Here is a 24,899-nt window from a genome sequence, read left to right on the forward strand (position 1 = left end):
ATTCAATTCAGTGAGGCTGAGTAAGGTAAGGAAGCTGCAGAAAAGCTGGAAGCTAGCAGAGGTTGGTTCATGAGGTTTAAGGAAATAAGCCATCTCTGTAACCTAAAAATACAACGTCAAGTAGCAAGTACTGATGTAGAAGCTGCAAGTTATCCAGAAGATCTTGCTAAGATAACTGATGAGGTGGCAACACTAAACAACAGGTTTTAAATGTAAACAAAACAGGTATCTACTGGCAGAAGATGCCATCTAGGACTTTCATGGCTAGAGAGGAGAAGTCGACACCTGGCTTCAAAACTTCAAAGGAAAGGATGACTCTCTTGTTAAGGGCTAAGGCAGCTGGTGACTTTAAGTTGAAACCAATGCTCATTGACAATTCCTCAGATTGCAGGGCCCTTAAGAATTGTGCTAAACCTACTCTGCTGTGCTCTATAAATGGAACAATGAATCCTGGGTAACAGCATGTCTGTTAACCATTATAATATGGTTTAGTGAACATTTTAAGCCCTCTGTTGAGACCTACTGCTTAGAAAAAGATATTTATTTCAAAATATTATTGCTCATGGTCAGGCACTTGGTCATACAAGAGATGTGATGAAGACATACAAGGAGATTAATGCTTTTTTCATGCCTGCTAACACATTGATTCTGCAGCCCATGGATCAAGGAGTAATTTTGACTTTCAAGTCTTATTATTTAAGAAATACATCTTACAAAGCTATAGCTGCCATAGATAGTGATTTCTGTGATGCATCTGGGCAAAGTAAACTGAAAACCTTCTGGAAAGGATTCACCATCCTAGATGCCATTAAGGACATTGGTGATTCATGGGGGGAGGTCAAAATAGCAACATTAACGGGAGTTTGGAAGAAGTTGACTCCAACCCTCATAGATGTCTTTGAGGGGTTCGAGACTTCAGTGGAGGAAGAAACTGCAGATGTGTTGGAAATAGCAAGAGAACTAGAATTAGAAGTGAAGCCTGAATATGTGACTGAATTGCTGCAATCTCATGAGAAAACTTAAATATTAATATTTAGTAAACCATTCAAAGTAATGGCAAAACCACAATTACTTTCGCACTAAACTAATAGATGAGGAGTTGCTTCCTACGGATGAGCAAAGAAAGTGGTTTCTTGAGACAGAATCTACTTCTGGTGAAGATGCTATGAACATTGTGAAAATGACAACAAAGAATTTAGCATATGACACAAACTTAGTTGATAAAACAGTGGCAGGGTTTGAAAGGACTGACTCCAATTTTGAAAGAAGTTCTATTATAGGTAAAATGCTACCAAACACCATTGCAGGCTACAAAGAAATATGAAAGGAAGAGTCAATCAATGCAGAAAACTTCATGTTGCCTTATTTGAAGAAATTGCCACAGCCACCCAAACTTCAGCAACCATCATTCCGGTCAGTCAGCAGCCATCCATTAAGGCAGAAAGACATGATTTGCTGAAGGATCAGATGATTGTTAGCATAATTTTTTTTTTTAGCAATAAAGTATTTTTAAATTAAGATATGTACATATTTTTTAGACATAATGCTATTGCACATTTAATAGACTACAGTGTAGTATAAACATAATTTTTATATGCACTGGGAAACCAAAAATTTGTGTGACTCACTTTATTGCAATATTTATTTTAATGCAGTGATCTGGAACTGAACCTGCAATGTTCTCTGAGGTATGCCTGTACACTGAAATAGTTTAAATATTCTTGTTTATTTTCCTTTTTTCCTTCTTCATTTTTCTTTTTTTGAGACGGAGTTCTGCTCTTGTTGCCCAGGCTGGAGTACAATGGCGCCATCTTGGCTCACCGCAACCTCCACCTCCTGGGTTCAAGCGATTCTCCTGCCTCAGCCTCTCAAGTAGCTGGGATTACAGGCATGTGCCACCACACCCCGCTAATTTTGTGTTTTTAATAAAGACGGGGTTTCTCCGTGTTGGTCAGGCTGGTCTTGAGCTCCTGACCTCAGGTGATCTGACCTCCTTGGCCTCCCAAAGTGCTGGGATTACAAGCATGAGCCACTGTGCCTGGCCCTTGTTTATTTTCTTATTGTCTGTTTCCCCCCAGTAAAAACATGTTCACAGGCCAGTCTTTTGTTTTGTTCACTCCTGTATCTTCAGTACCTTAGAACAGTGCTTGGCACAGAGTGGGCCCTCAGTAACTATTTTTTTTGTTTGTTTTTTGACACAGAGTTTCACTCTATCACCCAGCCTGGAGTGCAATGGCGTGATCTCCGCTCACTGCAACCTCCACCTCCTGGGTTCAAGCGATTCTCCTGCCCCAGCCTCCCTAGTAGCTGAGATTACAGGCGCCCACCACCACACCCAGCTAATTTTTTTGTATTTTTAGTAGAGATGGGATTACGCCATGTTGGCCAGGCTGGTCTCGAACTCCTGACCTCAGGCGATCCATCCACCTTGGTCTCCCAAAGGGCTGAGATTACAGGAGTGAGCCACCGCACCCGGCCAGTAACTATTTTTTTTTTTTTTTTTTTTTTTTTTGGAGACGGAGTCTCGCTCTGTCACCCAGGCTGGAGTGCAGTGGCGCAGTCTCGGCTCACTGCAAGCTCCGCCTCCCGGGTTCACGCCATTCTCCTGTCTCAGCCTCTCCGAGTAGCTGGGACTACAGGTGCCCGCCACCACGCCCGGCTAATTTTTTTGTATTTTTAGTAGAGACGGGGTTTCACCGTGGTCTCGATCTCCTGACCTTGTGATCCGCCCGCCTCGGCCTCCCAAAGTGCTGGGATTACAAGCGTGAGCCACCGCGCCCGGCCTCGGCCAGTAACTATTTATTAAACAAATAAAGTAATGGATTATTATTATTTTGTTTTTGTTTTTGAGACGAAGTCTTGCTCTTGTCCCCCAGGCTGGAGTGCGATGGCGTGATCTTGGTTCACTGCAACCTCTGCCTCCCAGGTTCAAGCGATTCTCCTGCCTCAGCCTCCTGAATAGCTGGGATTACAGGCGCCTGCCACCAAGCCCAGCTAATTTTTGTAGTTTTAGTAGAGACAGGGTTTCACCATGTTGACCAGGCTGGTCTAGAACTCCTGATCTCAGGTGATCCACCCGCTTTGGCCTCCCAAAGTGCTAGGATTATAGGCATGAGCCACTGTGCCCAGCCCAAGTAATGGATTATTATGCCCTATGTAATCTAAATCAGATAAAGGGGAAGTGACATCAGGAAGATGTGAGAGACAAGGAGAAGGTGGTAAGGTCAGTGGATCAGAGGTTCTGGGTAGGGTAGGGCTAGAGTGAGTTCAAATGACAGAAAGGGATTGGATTGAGCTAATGAAAGGTCTTTCTTTTCTACTTTACTGGCTACTTCATCTCAGTCTTCATTGCTGGTTTCTCCTCAACATTTAAAAAAATTTAAAAAGTTTAAATGTAGAGATGGGGTCTCAAACTCCTGGGTTCAAGTGGCCCTCCTGCCTCAGCCTCGTGAGGTGCACTACAGGTGCACCCTTGTAGTGTACACCACTGCATCTGGCTCCCCTCAACATCTCGATCTCTAAAACTGGAGTGAAGTAATAAAAAAAAAATCTAGGGCAGTGTTTTTCAAATTGAGAGACACAGCCCATTAGTGGATCATAAAATTAAGTTAGTGGGTTACAACCAGCATCTATAAAAATGAAATAGAATAGAATAGAATAGAAAATAGCAGGGCACATTGCATGCAGCAAGGATATATATCATATCATAAAAATTTCATTTCAATTTTATATATGTAGATATGGGTGTTTTTTTGTTGTTTTTGTTTGTTTTGTTTTTTTTGAAATGGAGTCTTGCTCTGTCGTTCAGACCGGAGTGCAGTGGCGCGATCTCGGCTTACTGCAACCTCCGCTTCCCGGGTTCAAGCGATTCTCCTGCCTCATCCTCCCGAGTAGCTGCGACTACAGGCACCCGCCACCATGCCTGGCTAATTTTTTGTATTTTTAGTAGAGACAGGGTTTCACTGTGTTAGTCAGGATGGTCTCAATCTCCTGACCTCGTGATCCGCCCACCTCAGCCTCCTAAAGTGCTGGGATTATAGGTGTGAACCACCGCGCCCAGCCAGATGTGTGTATTTCTATATGGTGTCTGTGTGTACTGAGTCACACATATGGTTGGGTCATGGACAAACAAGTTTGAAAGCTCCTGGCCACGAGAGTGAGTGAGGAGGTCCAAAAACCGAGAGTCCAGGTAATCGGAAAGATTTTTATCATAAATCCTGAAATTACCAAGACTCTCTAGGGGTAGTGCTCAAATACAGAAATGTTACCAGGGTTGAAAATCTTCAAGAAATGTCCCAGTGAGTCTGTAGATGGTTGGAATGGCCGGTGCTTACTTATTTTATATTTTATATTTTATTATTTTTATTTTTATTTTAAGGTGGAGTTTCACTCTTGTCTCCCAGGCTGGAGTGCAATGGTGCAATCTTGGCTCACTGCAACCACCGTCTCCCAGGTTCAAGTGATTCTCCTGCCTCAGCCTCCCGAGTAGCTGGGATTACAGGCGTGTGCCAACCACACCTGGCTAATTTTGTGTTTTTAGTAGAGTCGGCGTTTCACCATGGGGTCAAGCTGGTCTGGAACTCCCGACCTCAAGTGATCCACCCGCCTCGGCCTTCCAGTGCTGGGAGTATAGGTGTGAGCCACTGCGCCCAGCCTGCCCTTCATTTTATAGAGGAGAGCCAGGAGTTTAGAGGTTAAGTGACTTGTCCAAGGTCACTCAGTAAGTGGCAGAGCCAGGGTTTGAGCTCAAGTCTGTTTCCCTCCCTACAAGGCCTTTGCAATGCACCCCACAGCCTGCCTCACCAGCTGAGTCACTCTTGCAGACCATTCTCACGGTATGAAATTAGATTTCATGCTTCGATAACAGCTACGAATCACTCCGTTTCATGAATAGTGGGGTCTCTCAAAGAGTTGAAAATGTTAAAATTCTTTTTTTTTCCCCCAAGACAGAGTCTTGCTCTGTCGCCCAGGCTGGAGTGTAGTGGCGCAATCTCGGCCCACAGCAACCTCCACCTCCTGGGTTCAAGCAATTCTCCTGCCTCAGCCTCCCTAATTAGCTGGGATTATGCCTGGCTATTTTTTGTATTTTCTTAGTAGAGACGGGGTTTCACCATGTTGGCCAGGCTGGTCTCGAACTCTTGACCACGTGATCTGCCTGCCTCAGCCTCCCAAAGTGTTGGGATTACGAGCATGAGCCACTGTGCCCGGCCTGAAAACGTTAAAATTCTTGAATGGCTACTGTCCACACTGCATGTCAACCCTGCCCCCAGAGCTGTGTTGGGGACATAGAGAGAAAGTGAAGACCTGGAGACCCAGCTCCTGGCCTCAGGAGATTACAACCAGAGGACTGGAGACCTTAGAGATTAGACAGGTTATCTGCATTTCACAAATGCCAACACTGAGGCCTGCGTCACAGCGCAGGAAAGAACAGACGTCTTGGAGCACGAAGTAAGAATCACCTTGTTGCAATTATTTATCGACTCCTGGGTTACTCCCCATCATTTCTTGAAGGTTTTAGTGCCTGGTAAAATATCACTCTCTCCAACCCTCTCCCTGTAAAATCTTCAAAATCCAGAGCTCCTGCCCAGCAGTTTATACCTTTCACAGGTTGAGATGATGAAAGGACGATGTGGGGGACAGATGAGTCTGGCTCGCAGTGTTAGGGCCACTAAGTTGCTATGTCCCACTTGACTCCGGGTGTCTGGAGGCCACGTGCTCCAGGTGAGGCAGGACCCTCCCAACCCTGGGCACTGGGGAATGAGTACTGCTTCGCCTGACCTGCCGTGGTAATTCCTTCCACGCTACTTGCCTGGTTTAAGAATGGGCATGTGATCATATCTGGCCAACGGGATGTAAGGAGATGTCTTCTGCGAGAATTCTGAGGATGTTTTTCATATTCTTTTTTTTTGAGAGGGAATCTCACTCTGTCGCTCAGGCTGGAGTGCAATGGTGTGATCTCAGCTCACTGCAACCTTTGCCTCCCAGGTTCAAGCCATTCTCCTGCCTCAGCCTCCCAAAGTGCTGGGATTACAGGAATGAGCCATCGTGCCCGGCTCATGTTCTTAAAAAAAGAGACACACTGAAGGAACATTTTCCCTTCCAGACTTTAGACATCGATATCGCAATGACATACAGCCTTGAGTTGTGGTAGCCACCTTGTGTCTTTGACGGGATAAACACAAGGGCAAAAACCGACGCGCTAAGGATGGTTACGGCCGGGCGCGGTGGCTCACTCCTGTAATCCCAGCACTTTGGGAGGCCGAGGCGGGCAGATCACGAGGTCAGGAGATCGAGACCATCCTGGCTGACACGGTGAAACCCCGTCTCTACTAAAAATACAAAAAATTAGCCGGGCGAGGTGGCGGGCGCCTGTAGTCCCAGCTGCTCGGGAGGCTGAGGCAGGAGAATAGCGTGAACCTGGGAGGCAGAGCCTGCAGTGAGCAGAGATCGCGCCACTGCACTACAACCTGGGCAACAGCGAGACTCGGTCTCAAAAAAAAAAAAAGGATGGTCAACCATGGAACTCCCCCTCCTCTGACCTTCCTGTATGTGACAGAAGTTTCTTATTGCTTAAAAATGTTTGGGTTGGGTGCAGTGGCTCATGCCAGTAATCCCAGCACTTTGGAAGGCCAAGGTGGGTGGATCACTTGAGCCCAAGAGTTCAAGACGAGCCTGGGCAACATAGCGAAACTCTGTCTCTACACAAAAATTCCCATACACAAGAAAATTACCCTGGCGTGGTAGCACCACCTGTAGTCCCAGCTACTCGGGAGGGTGAAGTGGGAGGATCGCTTGAGCCTGGGAGGAGGAGGCTGCAGTGAGCTGTGATTTTGCCACTGCACTCCAGCCTGGGTGACAGAGCAAGACCGTGTCTCTAAAAAAAGTTTGACTTTGGGCTTCTGATGCTTGTCACCCAAAACATCCTCACGTAATGTGCAGCTTCAGATGGCCATAGAAGGCCAAGCAAAGTAGCAATGGGTGCAATGAGGGGTGCAATGCCAGCTGCTAGAGCAGACAAGCCCAGGAGTCCTAGTGTTTAGTACAAGATATCCTGACCGGGCGCGGTGGCTCACGCCTGTAATCCCAGCACTTTGGGAGGCTGAGGCGGGCAGATCACGAGGTCAGGAGATCGAGACCATCCTGGCTAACATGGCGAAATCCCATCTCTACTAAAAATACAAAAAATTAGCTGGGTGTGGTGGCAGGCACCTGTAGTCCTAGCTACTCAGGAGGCTGAGGCAGGAGAATGGCTTGAACCCTGGAGGCAGAGGTTGCAGTGAGCCGAGATCACGCCACTGCACTCCAGCCTGGGCGACAGTGCGAGACTCCGTCTCAAAAAAAAAAAAAAAAAGATACCCCTCACTGCGTCCCCACCAGTGCACAAGCAGTCCTGCCGAGGTGCCTTTCACAAGGCCATTCAGGGATCCAAGATCCTTTCTTCCTTCCTCTAGATTCCTCCATTCAGCTGTTAGAGAAGAAAGAGCCAAGAAGACACACCTGCTTCTGTACTGGAAGTTACGCTCACCACTTCCACTTTTATTCCACCAGCAAGAAGTGGTCCCATCATCCCTTGCAGATGCAGGGAGACTGGCTGGGCAGCCCCTTCCAGCACTGACTGCACCCTCCATAAAGGGGGCCGGGCTTCTGGCAGTCAGCAGGAGGTCTCTGCCACAAGGTCTGATGATGGGTTGATGAGGCTTTGAGCTGGGCGTTGGAGGGAAGGAAGGACCTCATGAGGAAGAGAGGGAGGGACTCTAGGTGGGTGGTGGTGAGCACAGTATGTGTTAAGATAAACAGCTGATTCAGGCCCAGCGTGGTGGCTCACACCTGTAATCCCAGCACTTTGGAAGGCTGAGGTGGGTAGACCACCTGAGGTGAGGAGTTTGAGACCATCTTGGCCAACATGGCAAAACCACGTCTCTACTAAAAATACAAAAATTAGCTGGGCGTCATGGTGGGCACCTGTAATTCCAGCTACTAGGGAGGCTGAGGCACAAGAATCGCTTGAACTCGGGAGGCGGAGCTTGCAGGGAGCCAAGATTGCACCACTGCACTCCAGCCTGGGCTACAGAGTGAGACTCCGTCTCAAAAAAAAAAAAAGAGCTGATTCAAAGGAGATCGAGATCCAGTTGGGGTAGGGTCTGCATTTGGTGTGAAGAAGTCTATAAATTTGGGTAAAAAGAGACCCAAATATAGGGGCCCTGCATGTCTGAGTCAATCTACCCTTGTCACGTGTTCCCCGGAGTTAACTTGGAACCGTTGTGCAAAACGGGCTCCATCTGGGTCCCCACCTGTAAAGCATCAGGGATGAGGCTGAATCCCATGATATCCAATGGCATGGGTAAAAGAAGACCTTTTGTTTATTTCTGAGGAGGTGGAGTAAGAGAAGGGAAAATTTACAGGTCCAGCAAGGGTCGGCAAGACAGAGTTGGCATGTGCCAGAGAAGGGACCCTGGCATTTATTTGCAGGGCAAATATGAAAGCAGCCTTATTAAGGGAAGGACCCACAGCCTGCTCGGGGCCAGGCAGTCTGGATTTGAGTGCTAACTGGTGACAGCTGCCGGAACAAGCCCATGCCCTGGAGACTCCCGGACCAGGGAATGCTGCAATTCCCTGTTAAGCTACTAGTTGTGGGCAGCTGAGCTTGGGGTGGCTCCTCCCACTCAGAGAAGGGGAATCCTGGATCCCAGTGAGCTGTTCGTGCATGCAACCCAGCTCAGAGTCACTTTCCGACAACCTGGCTCCTGGCACAACTGGAAGCTGAGGATTCTGTAATCTTTTGGTGAGGTGGAGTTCAACACTCTTACGTTTCAGTCAATAGGATTCCACAGGAAAAATGCCGTGTATTGTGTGTTTCCTATGTGCCAAGCACGTTGTACTTGCACCTGGTAGGTGGAACAAGCAGGGTTGGTGGGTTGCAATCTTAAAGCACCTTTCTTCTGTCTCACGTTTTTCCTAAATTGTGGTCAGTGGGGGTAGTTGTTCCCTGGCTCAAGATAGATATGTGACCAGTCTCAGGCTTTCTTGATCCCTTTTAGGGTGAAGTCCCATAGTGACTTCAGGCTGCAAAACACAGTCTTAATTCTAGAATGATGATGCTCAATTGTAGGTAACTGTCAAAGATTCCGATTATATTCAAGTTATGACAGCTTTCCCTCTGCTGGGAGAAGCCAGGCTGTGGGAAAGAGGGGGTGGCCAGCTTTTCCTTTCTTGCTTGCTCACCTAGGGCAAATTTTAAGAGTCGCCTCTCCACAGCCCCTAGAGTCACCAGCAACAGCTGGGACATGCCCCCTCCTCAAGGTCTGAGCCCCAACTCTGCAGAGCCCCTCCTCTGGGCTTCTAGGATCTGATAATCCCATCTCTTCCTTCTGTCCCGCAGCCCTAGGGCTGGCAGCTGTTTTCCCTGGCTATGATTTCTGCTTACTTCTTTGTTCTCTTAGTGATTTTTCAATACTTGCTTAACCAGTTTCCTACATTAAATTCTCTCTGATGAATTACCTGTTTTGGATTCTGTTTTCTTGGCTAGACTGTGTTTGTACATTGGTTATTCAACAATTTCCAACCTACTACAATTGAAAGGAGGTATAAGTTATACTAGATATAATAGCTAACTCTTATTATAGAGAAAATGATGAAACATTTGCTTGTGTCAGCCAGGGCTGAAAACATACTCCTCTCCTTGGGAGAGAGAGATTTGAAATAACTGAAGTGCCATTACCCTCCTTCTCTGTATTTGCTTTAAACCCAGAGAGTATTCAAGATGTCATTCATGACCAAACGCCTATTACACCTTCCAACACTTTGGTATCTGCAGGAGGATCTCGGAACATGGGAGGTGATGGGGGACTCCATGCTGGCCCAGAAGGAAATGAAGGGCAGCCTGATATAAAATGGTTGTGGCCACTGAATTTGGGTCTAGGTTTTTCTAGGTCTGGCTGGGGCAGGGTGCATGGCAGAAGAGTTAGAAGTTCCCCTGAGTCTCTTTCAACATCAGGGGATTGTGATGAAGAGGTATCCATGCCAATGAGGGCTCCCGGAGAAGCTAGAGATAAGGTGTTGCTGATTCCAGCACTGATGGGGACTTGAACTCCTATGTGCTTTCTATCTCCAAGAGCTTAGAGAAATGTAGGTCTCCAAGCAAATACTCAGGAAACCAGCTCTCTTGTTTCCAAGAGATTCAGGGGATTCCTAACTTTAATTTGCTGAGTACTGTCTTTGCATTTCATCTTCATTCTCCTGCTCATTTTCTTCATCACTGATAACTCTTTTAAGAAAAGATTAAGAAAAGTGGATCAGGGTCGGGTGCAGTGGCTTATGTCTATACTCCCAGCACTTTGGGCTGAGGTGGGTGGATCACTTGAGGTCAGGAGTTCGAGACCAGCCTGGTCAACACGGCAAAACCGTGTCTCTACTAAAAATACAAAAAATTAGCCAGGCGTGGTGGCGCATGCCCGTAATCCCAGCTACTCAGGAGACTGAGGCAGGAGAATTGCTTGAACCTGGGAGGCAGAGGTTGTGGTGAGCCAAGATTGTGCCACTGCACTCCAGGGTGACAGAGTGAGACTCTGTCTCAAAAAAAAAAAAAAAAAAAAAAAAATGTTGGGAGTACAGGTGTGAGCCACTGTGCCCGGCTCTAATGCTTCTTAACCTTAACTGACTTTCTTTTATGTGCTCCACATTTTTGGTCAGAAGCTTCAGAAATGTCATCAGTTTTAGTGCAGTCTTAAACAAAGCTGTGACTTTACCATAAACCTTAATCAAAGTTGTATCATCTCATGTCAGCATCGTGACTCTGGCCCGCATCTCACTGAGCAACCCCGACTCCTCATGGGAGTTCATGGAAGCCACGGCCACCCAGCACTGCCACAGCAAGAAGGCCAGCAGGTGCATAACTGACCTGCAGATGAATCCAGCACCTATTCAGGAATATGCTCTCTACTGTCTCTCTCTTTTTTTTTTTTTTTGAGACAGAGTCTCACTCTGTTGCCCAGGCTGGAGCATAGTGGCGTGATCTCAGCTCACCACAACCTCCACCTCCTGGGTTCAAGTGATTCTCCTGCCTCAGCCTCCCAAGTAGCTGGGACTACAGGCGCCCACGACCAAGCCCAGATAATTTTGTGTATTTTTAATAGAGACAGGGTTTCACCATGTTAGCCAGGATGGTCTCGATCTCCTGACCTCATGATCTGCCTGCCTTGGCCTCCCAAAGTGCTGGGATTACAAGCATGAGCCACCACGCCTGGCCCTGGCCTGGTATGTTTTATTAGCTCCAATTTATATGAGGAAACTGAGGCCCAAGACACGCTAGTCGAGTGTCTGAGACAGAAGTTGTACATAGGTCTATTTCCCGTGTCTCTGTGCTTTCTACTGTAACCGTGCTCTTCTCCAGGCTTGCTGGAACTTTGTGGTCCCTGGCATCAGTGACTCTTTTCTTTGGCCCTGTTTCTCCATATGTTAAGAGTAGAGAACGATCCCCATGCCTCCCCAGCTCCCACTGTGGTACAGAGGATCAGTTGTTCAGCCCAAACTATGCTGAGGTCTGTGAGCACCGCTGCCTGTCCTTGCTGGGCACGTTAGCCTCCCTGGGTCACGCACTGCCTTGCTTGGCCAGGTCAGCTCTGGGTCCTCGACGCCTTGCAGAGTAGTGGAGATTCTACACTGGAATAAGCGCTGATCCTGACCAGGCATGGTGGCTCACGCCTGTAATCCTAGCACTTTGGGAGGCCGAGGCGGGTGGATTGCCTGAGCTCAGGAGTTCGAGATCAGCCTGGGGAACACAGTGAAAAACCTGTCTCTACTAAAAATACAAAAAATTAGATGGGCGTGGTGGCATGTGCCTGTAATCTCAGCTACTCAGGAGGCTGAGGCAGGAGAATCCCTTGAACCCGGGAGGTGGAGGTTGCAGTGAGCCGAGATCGTGCCATTGCACTCCAGCCTGGAGGACAGAGCGAGACTCCGTCCCAAAAAAAAAAAAAAAAAAAAGCCAGGCTCAATGGCTCACGCCTGTAATCCCAACACTATGGGAGGCCGAGATGGGTGGATCATCTGAGGTCAGGAGTTCAAGACCAGCCTGACCAACATGGCGAAACCCTGTCTCTACTAAAAATACAAAAAATTAGCCGGGCGTAGTGGCGCATGCCTGTAATCCCAACTACTTGGGAGGCTGAGGCAGGAGAATCGCTTGAACCCGGGAGGCAGAGGTTGCAGTGAGCTGAGATCATGCCACTCTACTCCAGCCTGGGTGACAGAGCAAGACTCTGTCTCAAAAAAAAAAAAAGCTGATCCTGCCTGCATTTCCACAGTGGAAGCAGATGGTTTGGGGAAATCTAATTTAAAAGGAAAGAAATCAAATTAGCTCTCCAGGGGTCTGATGGCCAAGGCTTGAGTGAAGACAATTACATTAGATGCTCAGGCCTCACCAAGGCGGCCTGAAGACTGAAGGTGGGTAGGGTGGAAGCCACCCTGGGGCCCCTTATCCCTGGGTGGGTTTAAATCATGGCTGAAGGGGACAGGAGAGAGCTCAGATTGGTGGAATAAAGTCTTTAGACTCTAATGATGCCTGGCTTGGGACCTGTGAACCTGCAGCTGACTCTGCCATTTGACTTTCTGTGGCTCTCAGACCCTCTTGGTAACCTCTCTTTCTCAAAGAGCCCCACACACAGTCTTACCTCTTTTGGAGTGTGGTCAATTTAAGGAGAATGATTAAGAAAAACACCTCTCATCAGGTGCTGTTTGACAAGAATATCAGGACTATTTACTCTGAGACACCAAAGCCCCTTGGGATATCAAAACTACCGTGTGGGGCCAGTGCGGTGGCTCACGCCTGTAATCCCAGCACTTTGGGAGGCCGAGGCGGGTGGATCATGAGGTCAGGAGTTCTTTTTTTTTTTTTTTTTTTTTTTGAGACGGAGTCTTGCTCTGTTGCGCAGGCTGGAGTGCAGTGGCACGATCTCTGCTCACTGCAAGCTCCGCCTCCCAGGTTCATGCCATTCTCCTGCCTCAGCCTCTCCGAGTAGCTGGGACTACAGGCGCCCGCCACCACGCCCGGCTAATTTTTTTGTATTTTTAGTAGAGACGAGGTTTCACTGTGGTCTCGATCTCCTGACCTCGTGATCCGCCCGCCTCGGCCTCCCAAAGTGCTGGGATTACAAGCGTGAGCCACCGCGCCCGGCCGAGGTCAGGAGTTCAAGACCATCCTGGCTAACACGGTGAAACCCCATCTCTACTAAAAATACAAAAAATTAGCCAGGCGTGGTGGCGGGCGTCTGTAGTCCCAGGTACTCGGGAGGCTGAGGCAGGAGAATGGTGTGAACCCGGGAGGCGGAGCTTGCAGTGAGCTGAGATAGCGCCACTGCACTCCACCCTGGGTGGCAGAGCAAGACTCTGTCTCAAAAAAAATAAAAAAATAAAAAAAAAAGGCCGGGCGTGGTGGCTCACACTTGTAATCCCAGTACTTTGGGAGGCTGAGAGAGGTGGGCAGATCACCTGAGGTCAGGAGTTCAAGACCAGCCTGACCAACATGGAGAAACCCTGTCTCTACTAAAAATACAAAATTAGCTGGATGTGGTGACAGGTGCCTGTAATCCCAGCTACTCCAGTGGCTGAGGCAGGAGAATTGCTTGAACCCAGGAGGCGGAGGTTGCGATGAGCCAAGATCGTGCCATTGCACTCCAGCCTGGGCAACAAGAGCAACACTCTGTCTCAAAACAAACACTACCTTGTGAGCTCAGTCAGAATGGCCGTCCCAGGCAGTCCTTGAGCCCGTCAGCTTGAACCAGAAAGGTGTCCCAGGGTGTTGGGAACAAGCCCTCCAAAATCTGGCCATAAACTGTCCCCAAAACTGGCCATAAACAAAATCTCTGCAGCACTGTGACATGTTCATGATGGCCATAACGCCCACGCTGGAAGATTGTGGGTTTACCAGAATGAGGGCAAGGAACACCTGGCCCACCCAGGGCAGAAAACCGCTTAAAGGCATTCTTACACCACAAACAATAGCATGAGCAAACTGTGCCTTAAGGACATGCTCCTGCTGCAGTTAACTAGCCCAACCTATTCCTTTAATTTGGCCCATCCCTTGGTTTCCCATAAGGGATACTTTTAGTTAATTTAATATCTATAGAAACAATGCTAATGAATGGCTTGCTGTTAATAAATATGTGGGTAAATCTCTGTTTGTGGCTGTCAGCTCTGAAGGCTGTGAGACCCCTGATTTCCCACTCCACACCTCTATATTTCTGTGTGTGTGTCTTTAATTCCTCTAGCGCCACTGGGTTAGGGTCTCCCCGACCGAGCTGGTCTTGGCACCAGGGCGTTCTTTCTGCCTACATTTTTGTGCTTGGAAGGTTGTGGAGCATCCCGAACATCAGTGCTGTTCCCTGGCCACAGGCAATTGGACCAGGGATTGGTAGTGTCCTGCCAAGGGGTGCCAATAAGGCTGCGTCTTATTGGGTGGAAAACAAACTACCTTTAGATCCTTCCTGCTAAAGGAGCTTGCCTGTGAGATGCAGAGAGAAGCGGAGATGCTGGGGCAGATGCCATATGCAGCACTCCCATGAGCTACTGTCTTCGGGTCTCTGCAGAATTCAGCTTAGAAAGTGCAGAAACTCCTAAGTGGTGGTATAGCTGTTGAGATGATGAATATCCTTCCACCAAGCTCATTGAAGGGTTTGAATGCTCTCACCATGGCGTCGAATATTAATAATAAAAAAAAGCAACAATTTCAGAGATAAAATATTATTTTGAAATATTTTGGGGTTGCCCATAAAAATGTTCACTGTTCCTATTACTTAATTTTTACTAGAGGTCCTTCCCTCATGCCCACCCCGTAAATGAATATGGAGGGGGAGAGAGCTGCTTTCCTGGGTATTTGCTTGCAGACCCACATTTTCTATAAGCACCTACAGATGGAGGGCATCAAGTTCCCATGGATGCACGAATCAGCAACATCTTCTCTGTAGCTTTTCCTGGAGCTCCCTCTATGTCCTGGGGCCCTCCACTCATGGGGAGCCTTTTCTCTGCTGGATAGCCCTGGTTTAAAGGGGTTTCCTTTATGTTCAGCCAAAATCTTTACTGGAGAGTTCTGCCCGTCAGTTCTCATTCTGGCCTCTGGGACAACATACATTCTGGTTCATCTTACAGCCCTTAAGATATTTGAAAATAAAAACTGTTGTTGGATGACCCCTCCCCCAGGCTACAGTCCCCTGGTGCTTCACTCTCCTCTTGGGTGACAAGGTTTTTAGGCAGGCCCTCACCCCCCAAAAAAAGTTCTATCCTCTCCAGGTCTCTGTAGATGGTCACCTTTCTTCTTGAGGAATGGCCCCAGAACAGAGCACCATATTCCCCTAGGGCCTGACTATCACATCTGTGGCTCAGTTGTCTCCATCTGGACACCTATCTGGATGCATCCTCTCTTCACAGTTTTGGCTTCTATTAAGTTTGTGGTGAGCTAAATTTCCACATCTTTTTTCAAATGAAATTTTTTCTTCATCCTGCATTTTTTTTTTTTTTTTTTTTTTTGAGACGGAGTCTTTCTCTGTCCCCCAGGCTGGAGTGCACTGGCACGATCTCGGCTCACTGCAAGCTCCACCTCTCGGGTTCACGCCATTCTCCTGCCTCAGCCTCCTGAGTAGCTGGGATTACAGGCGCCCGCCACCACGCCCAGCTAATTTTTTGTATTTTTAGTAGAGACGGGGTTTCACCGTGTTAGCCAGGATGGTCTCGATCTCCTGACCTCGTGATCCGCCCGCCTCGGCCTCCCAAAGTGCTGGGATTACAGGCTTGAGCCACCGCGCCCGGCCCATCCTGCATTTATGTAATGGGTTCTTCCACTCAAAAGATGTTCCAGGATGTTCCTGTCAAGTTTCCTCCTGTGATATTAATCCTGGAAGGTAGCACTGTATGAAATATGCAGTGGAACTGGGAGAAAGATAGTCCTGGATTCAAACCGGTATCCAGCCTATTAACTATATGATATTGGGGCAAATATTTAACTTCTCTCAACCCTGTGTTTTCTCCAAATGTAAAATGGAATACAATACCTTTAACTCACTTATTGTTTTCCAAACTTCACCATAGACTGAAAAGAAATCTAAATGCTCATATTTTCCGTCTGCCTTATAGCTATGAGTAGCCACGTGACAGGTTTCTAGTCAATGATGTACAAATGTGAGTTGACTTCCAGCTTGCCAGTGGAAGCTTTTGCATTTGAGATAGAAGAGATCATTTTGGCTAGCAGTTGTTCTTCCCCTACCTCTAGCTGTGAATGTAGAAATGGCTGGAGCTGCAGCAGCTACCTTATGACCGTGGGATACAAGCCAAGAGAATCACAGAGATGCCATCTTCCACAGAGCGGAGCTGCTAAATCAACACTTCTAATTCCCTCCAGACTTAACATGAGAAAAACCCTGTTATCTAACCAGCCAAATACATGCTTGCCCAGCTAACTTAGAGTGCTGTGGTGAGGACTAAGGGCTGCTAAACATATTGTATGGATTACTTGATTTTGTTTACTTATTCGTGTTGAGATATATCCTTTGGGTGTCATATTTTATTATTCCAGTCTCTGAGATCTCTTTGAACTATACTTCTGTTACTCAAAGTACTGGGTATTTCTCGGAGCCTTGTGAAATATACATATAATAATACAGTATTTAGTAAAAGTCTTTTTTTTTTTTTTTCTTTTTGAGACTGAGTCTCACTGTGGCCAGGCTGGAGTGCAGTGGCGTGATCTCAGCTCACTGCAACCTCCGACTCCCTGGTTTTGAGTGATTCTCCTGCCTCAGCCTCCCAAGTAGCTGGGATTACAGACACGCACCACCACGCTCAGGTAATTTTTGTATTTTTAATAGAGACGGGGTTTCACCATGTTGGCCAGGATGGTCTCCATCTCCTGAACTTATGATCCGCTCGCCTCGGCCTCCCAAAGTGCTGGGATTACAGGCGTGAGCCACCATGCCCGGCCTGTTTTTTTGTTTTGTTTTGTTTTGTTTTTGAGATGGAGTCTCACTCTGTTGCCCATTCTGGGGTACAGTGGTGGTGCGATCTTGGCTCCCTGCAACCTCCACCTCCTAGTTACAAGCGATTCTCCTGCCTCAGCCTCCCGAGTAGCTGGGATTACAGGCACCTGCCACCATGCCTGGCTAATTTTTTGTATTTTTAGTAGAGATGGCGTTTTGGCCAGGCTGGTCTTGAACTCCTGACCGCAAGTGATCCACCCACTTCAGCCTCCCAAAGTGCTGAGATTACAGGCGTGAGCCACTGCGCCCGGCCGTATTTAGTAGTATTCCAAGTTATCATTTAAAACATTGACCAGGAAGGAACATGGCAGGGCTGCACAGGCCACCGGTAGAGACCTCTCCCCCTTGTATGGTTGTGTTCACCCAACCATGGACATACTGGTTGTGCTGGAATTCCACCCATACCGCTCCATCTTGTGCCCAAGAAGCTTATGAGATATCCTGGCCTATCTGTCAGTGAAACAATTCCCAGTACACCTGGAGGACTCTAGGAAATGACAGCATCATGGAATGAGCTCCTGGATCTATGTGAAGTCTTGGCCCCACCCTTGGCCACTCAACTCCATCTGGAGGACATGGTTTTGGAGAGTAGGGCCTTGGGAGGAGAGTCCGGGGGGGTTTATGGATATTAAAGTACTTCCAGTCGTTGAGGGCACTGGGTAAAATAATAGCCTTTTACTAAATCCAGCTGCTTTGATTCAAATTTGTTGCCCCTGGGATGCTTTTTACAGTTGAGCCAAGAGGCCAACACCTCCATACAACTGCTTCTCTTAAACGCTCAAGGAGATTCTTTCTGGACCCAAAGCAGTTGTTGCTTTTGGCATGTCTGTTGCCTTTTTGTGACCTAAAACTTCCTAAAGGCCTTTGCTCCAAGGCCCTTCAGGACCCAAGACCAGCAGGCCGTCCTGGTTTTCCCTTAACTGCAGAGCTACACCTGGCCCTGTCCGCCAGCAGTCAGGGGAGGCTCGTTTCGGCCTGATCGAGGGAGTGTGGACAGCCAGCTTCTTTTGGGATATCTGCCAGCTTTCAATGATCCCTTGTCTTCTGGTGCTGGGCCCAATCAACAGGTCACAGAGGGTTTACTCCACGCATCCCTCCCTGCCCGCTGCTAGCTGAAGGGACAGAGGTAGACATTTGACTCAAACTGGGCCAAATTTTTCTCTCCTGAAACTTCAAGTGGGGCTAATGGAGGTTGCCTCTGTGTAAGCTTGGGAGCTGGGGGGCAGCCTTCCCGACCCCATGAGGACTGAGTAACAAAGTTGGTCTTCTCAAAGAGCAAAATACAGTAGCGCAGAAATGGAGAGCTGTAGGAGTTCTTGGTCCATGTTTCTGGAATCTTCCTAAGGCTCAACCATTTTCATTCTTGGGTTAATTGCCCACTTTTGCTTAAGCTAGCCCATTTGTCCTTACATCATTAACAACAAACAGAAAGGCAGGATATAGATAGCCCTGAGGTGTTCCGGGATGGAAGTAGCTGCGTCTGTTCCACACTAAGCTACCCTTCAGCAAAGCTGCAGCATGGAATGTGCTTGTAGCCTCTGAGACCTGCTTTCTCTAGAAGGAGCTGGAGGCTACATGCAGGGCTGATGTTAGAACTCCGCAGGGGTCTCCTCCATTCCTACATGAAATGAATGGTTGGCCAGGCGTGGTGGCTCACGCCTGTAATCCCAGCACTTTGGGAGGCCAAGGCGGGTGGATCACCTGAGGTCAGGAGTTCAAGACCAGCCTGGCCAACATGGTGAAACCCGTCTCTACTAAAAATACAAAAATTAGCTGGGCATAGTGGTGGGTGCCTGTAGTCCGAGCTACTTGGGAGGCTGAGGCACAAGAATGGCTTGACCCTGGGAGGTGGAGGTTGCAGTGAGCTGAGATCGTGCCCCTGCACTCCAGCCTGGGCGACAGAGCGAGACTACATCTCCCAAAAATAATAAAATAAAATAAAATAAAATGAATGGTTGACCTGTTACTTCCACAGCGGGAACAGTTGTCAGCCGTCAGATTAACAAGGGACCTAGGGCCACAGAGCAGCAAGGACACTCAACAATGCCAACCCAGCTATTTTTGTGTGTGTGTAGTAAAATATAATATACAATTTACTACTTTGACCCTTTTTTTTTTCTTTTTTGAGACAGCATCTTGCTCTGTTGCTTCAGCTGGAGTGCAGTGGTGAGATGCTGGTTCACTGCAGCCCTGACCTCCCAGGCTCAGGTGATCCTCCCAACTCAGCATCCCAAGTAACTGGGACCACAGGTGTGCACCACCATGCCCAGCCAGTTTTTTTTTTTTTTTGTAGAGTTGCGGTCTCACTATGTTGCCCAGGTTGGTCTTGAACTGGGCTCAAGCAATCCTCCCACCTCAACCTCCCAAAGTGCTGGGATTACAGGTGTGAGCCGCTGTGCTCAGCTCATTTTAACAATTTTTAACCATATGATGTAGTGGCACTAAGTATATTCACAAAGTTTTGCAACAATCACCACCCTCTATTTCCAGAACTTCTTCATTATCCCAAACAGAAACTCTGTACTCATCATACCATAACTCCCTATTTTCCCTTCTCCCTAGCCTCTGGTTACTTTTAATCTACTTACTTACTTTTTTTTTTTTTTTTTGAGACAGAGTCTCGCTCTGTCACCCAGGCTGGAGTGCAGTGGCGCGATCTCAGCTCACTGCAAGCTCCGCCTCCTGGGTTCACGCCATTCTCCTGCCTCAGCCTCTTCGAGTAGCTGGGACTACAGGCGCCCGCTACCACGGCCAGCTAATTTTTTGTATTTTTAGTAGAAACGGGGTTTCACCGTGGTCTTGATCTCCTGACCTCGTGATCCACCTGCCTCGGCCTCCCAAAGTGCTGGGATTACAAGCGTGAGCCACCGCGCCCGGCCACTTTTAATCTACTTTCTTTATAAATTTACCAATTCTAGGTACCTCCTATCAAGGGAATTGTAGAATATTTGTTCTTTTGTGTCTAGCTTATTTCAATGAACATTAACATACTCATGATTCATTCATGTTGCAGCATTTAAGGTGGAATTCTAGCCCATCATATGGATATGCCACGTATTGTTTATCCATTTATCTGTTGATGGACATTTGAATTTGCACCTTTTGGCTATTGTGAATAATGCTGCTGTCAACTTTGGTGTTCTGATGTTTGAACGTAATGGCATTCAGGGACATTTTGATCCTCTTTCCTGTTTTTCTTTTTGTAGTGTTAACGAGGAACCCAAATGGAATCAAGGAGTGGAAAAAATCGGTTTCTTATGCCTCTGCACTTCACCTTTCTCCTGTTCATCCCACTCTGCCATCATTGCCTGCTTACCTCCGAATTGCCCACAACAGTGCAGTCTGAGCACGGACCACACCTCCCATGCAGCGGTGGCTTTGTGATCTGTCCACATGGGTAAGCTGAACCACACTTCCCAGAATTCTTTTCCTGTGTGTTTCTGGTTAGAGTGGAGTACAGAGGAGAAACCTGTGGAAGGTTTGGAGGTGGGAGGTGAAGCAGCAGTCATTTCACAGCTCACACGAATTGTGGCTTCTCTGCTGGCTCACCTCAGCAGAGGCAGGAACTGACACGGGGCCGGGTGCGGTGGCTCACGCCTGTAATCCCACCACTTTGGGAGGCCAAGGCAGGTGGATTGCTTGAGGCCAGGAGTTCAAGACCAGCCTAGGCAACATGGCAAAACCCTTCTCTACAAAAAATACAAACATTAGCCAGGTGTGGTGGCTCATGTCTGTAGTCCCAGCTACTTGGGAGGCTGAGGTGGGAGGATTTGCTTGAGACCAGGAAGGTCAAGGCTGCAGGGAGCTGAGATTGGGCCATGACACTCCAGTCTGGGCAATAGAGTGAGACCCTGTCTCCAAAAAAAAAAAAAAAAACAAACAAACAGATGGATGTGTCTGCCTTCAAGGGCTCCCACTTGGGCTTGTCCTCCCTTACTTTACATCTGTCTGTCCTTCCCAATTGTCTGCAGAGCCTGCTTAAGCAGCCCCAGTGCCAGTGACTGTGTAAGGTCAAATTCCCACAACAAATCTCTTCAAATCTGATGAAACCCTGATGGGTACACATTCATTTATTCATTCAACCAAAAAATATTAACTGATAAAAAATACTGAACACTACTATGCCAGATACTAGGTGCTAGGTAGTGAATAAAACAAAGTTCCCGCCACCATGGTGTGAGGTGTACTGTCATCTCCCCAAGGTATACCCCACTGCTGAATGAGCGTCTGGGGACCAGGTGCTGGTGCTGACTCCTCTGTTAACACCTGTGTGACTTTGGATCAGAATCCTTTAATCTCTCCACATCTAGATTTCTTCATTAGTAAACTGGGGTGAGCAACCTCCCAATCTACTTCTCATATAAATGCAGGTGGGGCCGGGCGCGGTGGCTCACGCCTGTAATCCCAGCACTTTGGGAGGCTGAGGCGGGCAGATCAACTGAGGTTGGGAGTTCGGGACCTGCCTGACCAACATGGAGAAACCCCGTCTCTACTAAAAATATAAAATTAGCCGGGTGTGGTGGTGCATGCCTGTAATCCCAGCTACTCAGGAAGCTGAGGCAGGAGAATTGTTTGAACCCAGGAGGTGGAGGCTGTGGTGAGCCAAGATCGGGCCATTGCACTCCAGCCTGGGCAACAAGAGGGAAACTCCATCTCAAAAAAAAAAAAAAAAAAAAAAAATGCAGGTGGAGTTAATAGGAGTTGAAAGACATTTGCAATAATTTGCAATAATTAAAGGAAACAAAAACCAGTCCAGGACATTGTCATAATTTTTTATTATGTATCAAATTGTCTTCAATATAAGTTACAACTTGATTAAAGTTGATAGACATTTGTATCTATTTAAAGACAAAAAAATTCTTTTATGTACAATATCTTGTCTAGAGTCTAGCAAATATAGTACCTTTCATTGCAGGATTTCTGCTTAATATAAGAAGCAAAAACAAACAACTGAAAAAATATAAACCAAAGCAAACCAAACCCCCCCGCTCAACTACAAATGTCAATATTGAATGAAGCATTAAAAGACAAACATAAAATAACTTCAGCTTTTATCTAGCAGTGCAGAATGAATACTAAAGTTAGTGGCAAAAAAACAAACAAGAAACAAAACAAAACAAACAAAATCCCACCAATCTTCATGGGTAAACATTCCTGCTCAGGGATGTAAGCTGACTCTAGACCATCTCGCGGTTCCTGCGGATAGCACAGCACAAGATCATACTGAAGATCATGCCGAATATCTAGGAGATAGGAAGAAACATGAGGATCAGGGTGGTTTGATCTGAAGGAAGGCTGAGGGAAAGGGAGAGACATGGGTCACCCAGTCCAAGACAAATGACAAGGAGAATGGCATCCAGGAGGCCAAACGAGTCAGAAGGTACTGAAGCAGGAGAGATGCAGGCCAGATAATGAGAAGCATGCGGGACGTGAGGAATCTGTGGGGGTCGGCAGTCAGCTGCACAAGCATTTTCCTTGGAGAACTTTCAGAGTGGGACAAGTACGCTCAGAGCCAGATTTAATGCTCAAATTCCAGGTTTTCCTATAGTCCATACAGGTTAATACTTTTGCATTTGTCTTTTTGTGTGTGTATTTAATATTCCTTTTTTTTTTTTTTTTTTGAGATGGAGTCTTGCTCTGTTGCTTAGGCTAGAGTGCTGTGGTGCGATCCGCCTGCCTCGGCCTCCCAAAGTGCTAATATTCTATTTTAAAAGGTATTGTTACATCTTGGCTGGGCACGGTGGCTCATGCCTGTAATCCCAGCATTTTGGGAGGCCAAGGCGGGTGGATCACCTGAGGTCAGGAGTTCGAGACCAGCCTGACCAACATGGTGAAACCCCGTCTCTACTAAAAATAATCAGCTGGGCATGGTGGCACACGCCTGTAGTCCCAGCTACTCGGGAGGCCGAGGCTGGATAATTGCTTGAACCAGAGAGGCGGAGGTTGCAGTGAGTCGAGATCGTACCACTGCACTCCAGCCTGGGCGACAAGAGTGAAACTTCGTCTCAAAAAAAGAAAAAAAAGAAGGTATTGTATCTTTTGCTGAAAGGTGCTTCATGCCTTTCTTAGATGCCAGTGAAGGGTGCAAATAGCCACTAAGAAAGGAGGTGATTCTTTCTTTGGGGGCAGTCTGGCAAGAGGGCAGAGGCAGGCGGGGGTGGGGGAGACTCAGCCAAGGCCATCCTAGCGAGGACCATGTTCCGTCTGGGGCTCTCCCTCATGGAGAGAGGACATGACCCCAAGGAACCTGGTTGGCCCTTGTTGGTTTCTAGGGGCTGATTAGTGAGAGACCTCCTTCTGGCTGCACGTTTTCAGATGCACTTCAGGAAATGCAACAATTCCCACGCCGGTAGCCTCTAGTGAACTACTTTCTTAGGGAGAACAACAGCAGGTGCGTGAGGAGACATGCTCTGAGGACTAGCAGCACCAGCACTGCTGCCCATGTGCCCTGAACCTTAGCGGCACAGACTGTGGCGGTGTCTGGGCAGAGCATGGGCTGAATCAATGTGAACTCCTCAGCCCCCTCTTGGTACTATGTCCCGCCACTCACCATGACCACGGCAATGCCGATGCCCACTGCGCCAATGATGTGGAATTTATTGTCGAAGACCTCTTTGATGGCATCAGGACAGGACTTGGGGAGACAAACCAAGACCTGGGTCACACACAATCCTTGCTCCTGGGGCACCTCCTTCCTCCCATGGCACCTGTCTCACCTGGGAGAACGGGTGGGCTGGGGACACGAGTGTTCGGGGATAAGAGGAGTTCTGGCTGGTGGATGGAAAGGGGAACAAAGGGATGGCCATGCTAGTGGATCCCTAAAATCTGGGCAGGACATCAGGGAAGAAGGAGGGACAGGCCCTGCTTGGGGGTCTATTTCTGATATGGTTGTAAGGTCACTTTTTACTATTCTGGAGTTGGACATTAACACTGGCTTACAGACAGGAGCCACTGACAAAGTCAGAGCGGGAGTCCAAGACTCAGAAGCACGCCTGCCCTTGAGAGCTTCCGGGCTGGCAGCAGTGGGCGGTGCCAGAACACTTGTCATTCCCTGGGTCCGGCCTTTGTTTTATTGCCCTTGAGTAAACAGAGGGCCCAAAGTAGGGGAGAAAGAGATGGGTACCCTGGGACCCCTTCAAAGGCAGAACGGGTCTTTCTGAAGCAGCACTTGGCTGCTGTCACTTTCATGCTTGCAGGGTTTGTCGAGAGCAATGGGGCAGGGACACCAGGATCCTGCTCTGAGTTTACCTTCACGGTGAAGGTTTCGAGTACGTCCTTCTTGGGGCAGATGTCCGAGATAAACTGTTCCACGCCCCCAGCCAAACCACAGCAGTTCAACTACAGCGAGAAAGCAGGGATGGGGATGAGAGAAACAAATTTTAAAAAGCCGATTAGAACGTTTGCACTGGTCTGGTGCAGTCAGCACCCTGTGTGCAGACACAATCGGGAGAAAGCGCAGAAGGGTGTCTCTGCCAAGGCGACATACCGCATAGTGGATGGCTTTCAGCGTTTCCCGCTGGGGCTCATCCTTGGTTTTCAGCTTGTTGTAGGTGTCCTTGTAAAACTCCTGGACTTCCTTAATCACCTACAATAGGCGGACAAGAGAGGGGCAGAGACGGCATTTTCACATCTTTCTCCACGAACAAATGTTACGCATTCCATCTTGTTCTCTCTCTTTAAGCTCTCAGCCACCAGATGCCCATGCTTGGACAATGTCACTGGGCAGATGGCAGCCGCTAGCGATGCCTTCTCTCGGGGCCTTTGGGCACTGCCCATCTCCTCCCACATCCTCCAGCAACCCACTCTGGCCGTTTCTCCCTGTCTGTTACACTTTGGTCAGTCCTTCAGCTCTACTTGGCTCCTAAATTGAATCTCTACGAT

The 24,899-nt window shown here is 47.9% G+C and overlaps 1 protein-coding gene and 1 long non-coding RNA gene across 9 annotated transcripts in view; one reads left to right on the top strand and one right to left on the bottom strand.

Moving 5' to 3' along the window:
• Window positions 1-24,899, top strand: part of LOC134736685 (uncharacterized) — a 68,631-nt gene that overhangs the window by 34,369 nt on the left and 9,363 nt on the right. Inside the window, exon 2 of the long non-coding RNA XR_010120907.1 lies at window positions 20,225-20,415. This is a non-coding gene — a long non-coding RNA (uncharacterized lncRNA). The remainder of the gene's footprint in view (window positions 1-20,224; window positions 20,416-24,899) is intronic.
• The window catches only part of CD9 (CD9 molecule), a 37,884-nt gene continuing 34,759 nt past the window's right edge, over window positions 21,775-24,899 (bottom strand). For 5 of the 8 annotated variants that reach the window (XM_055281002.2, XM_055281000.2, XM_055281008.2 and 2 more), the window contains 4 exons: window positions 24,505-24,603; window positions 24,267-24,356; window positions 23,569-23,652; window positions 21,775-22,261 (listed from right to left, as the gene is read on the bottom strand). In XM_055281002.2, coding sequence (XP_055136977.1) covers window positions 22,196-22,261; window positions 23,569-23,652; window positions 24,267-24,356; window positions 24,505-24,603 — 339 coding nt within the window. In that variant the 3' untranslated portion in view covers window positions 21,775-22,195. The remainder of the gene's footprint in view (window positions 22,262-23,568; window positions 23,653-24,266; window positions 24,357-24,504; window positions 24,604-24,899) is intronic. The other 3 variants (XM_055281007.2, XM_055281005.2, XM_055281004.2) reach the window with 3 other exon arrangements.

This window comes from Symphalangus syndactylus, chromosome 5 (genome assembly GCF_028878055.3).
Source record: "Symphalangus syndactylus isolate Jambi chromosome 5, NHGRI_mSymSyn1-v2.1_pri, whole genome shotgun sequence".
NCBI lineage: Eukaryota > Metazoa > Chordata > Mammalia > Primates > Hylobatidae > Symphalangus > Symphalangus syndactylus.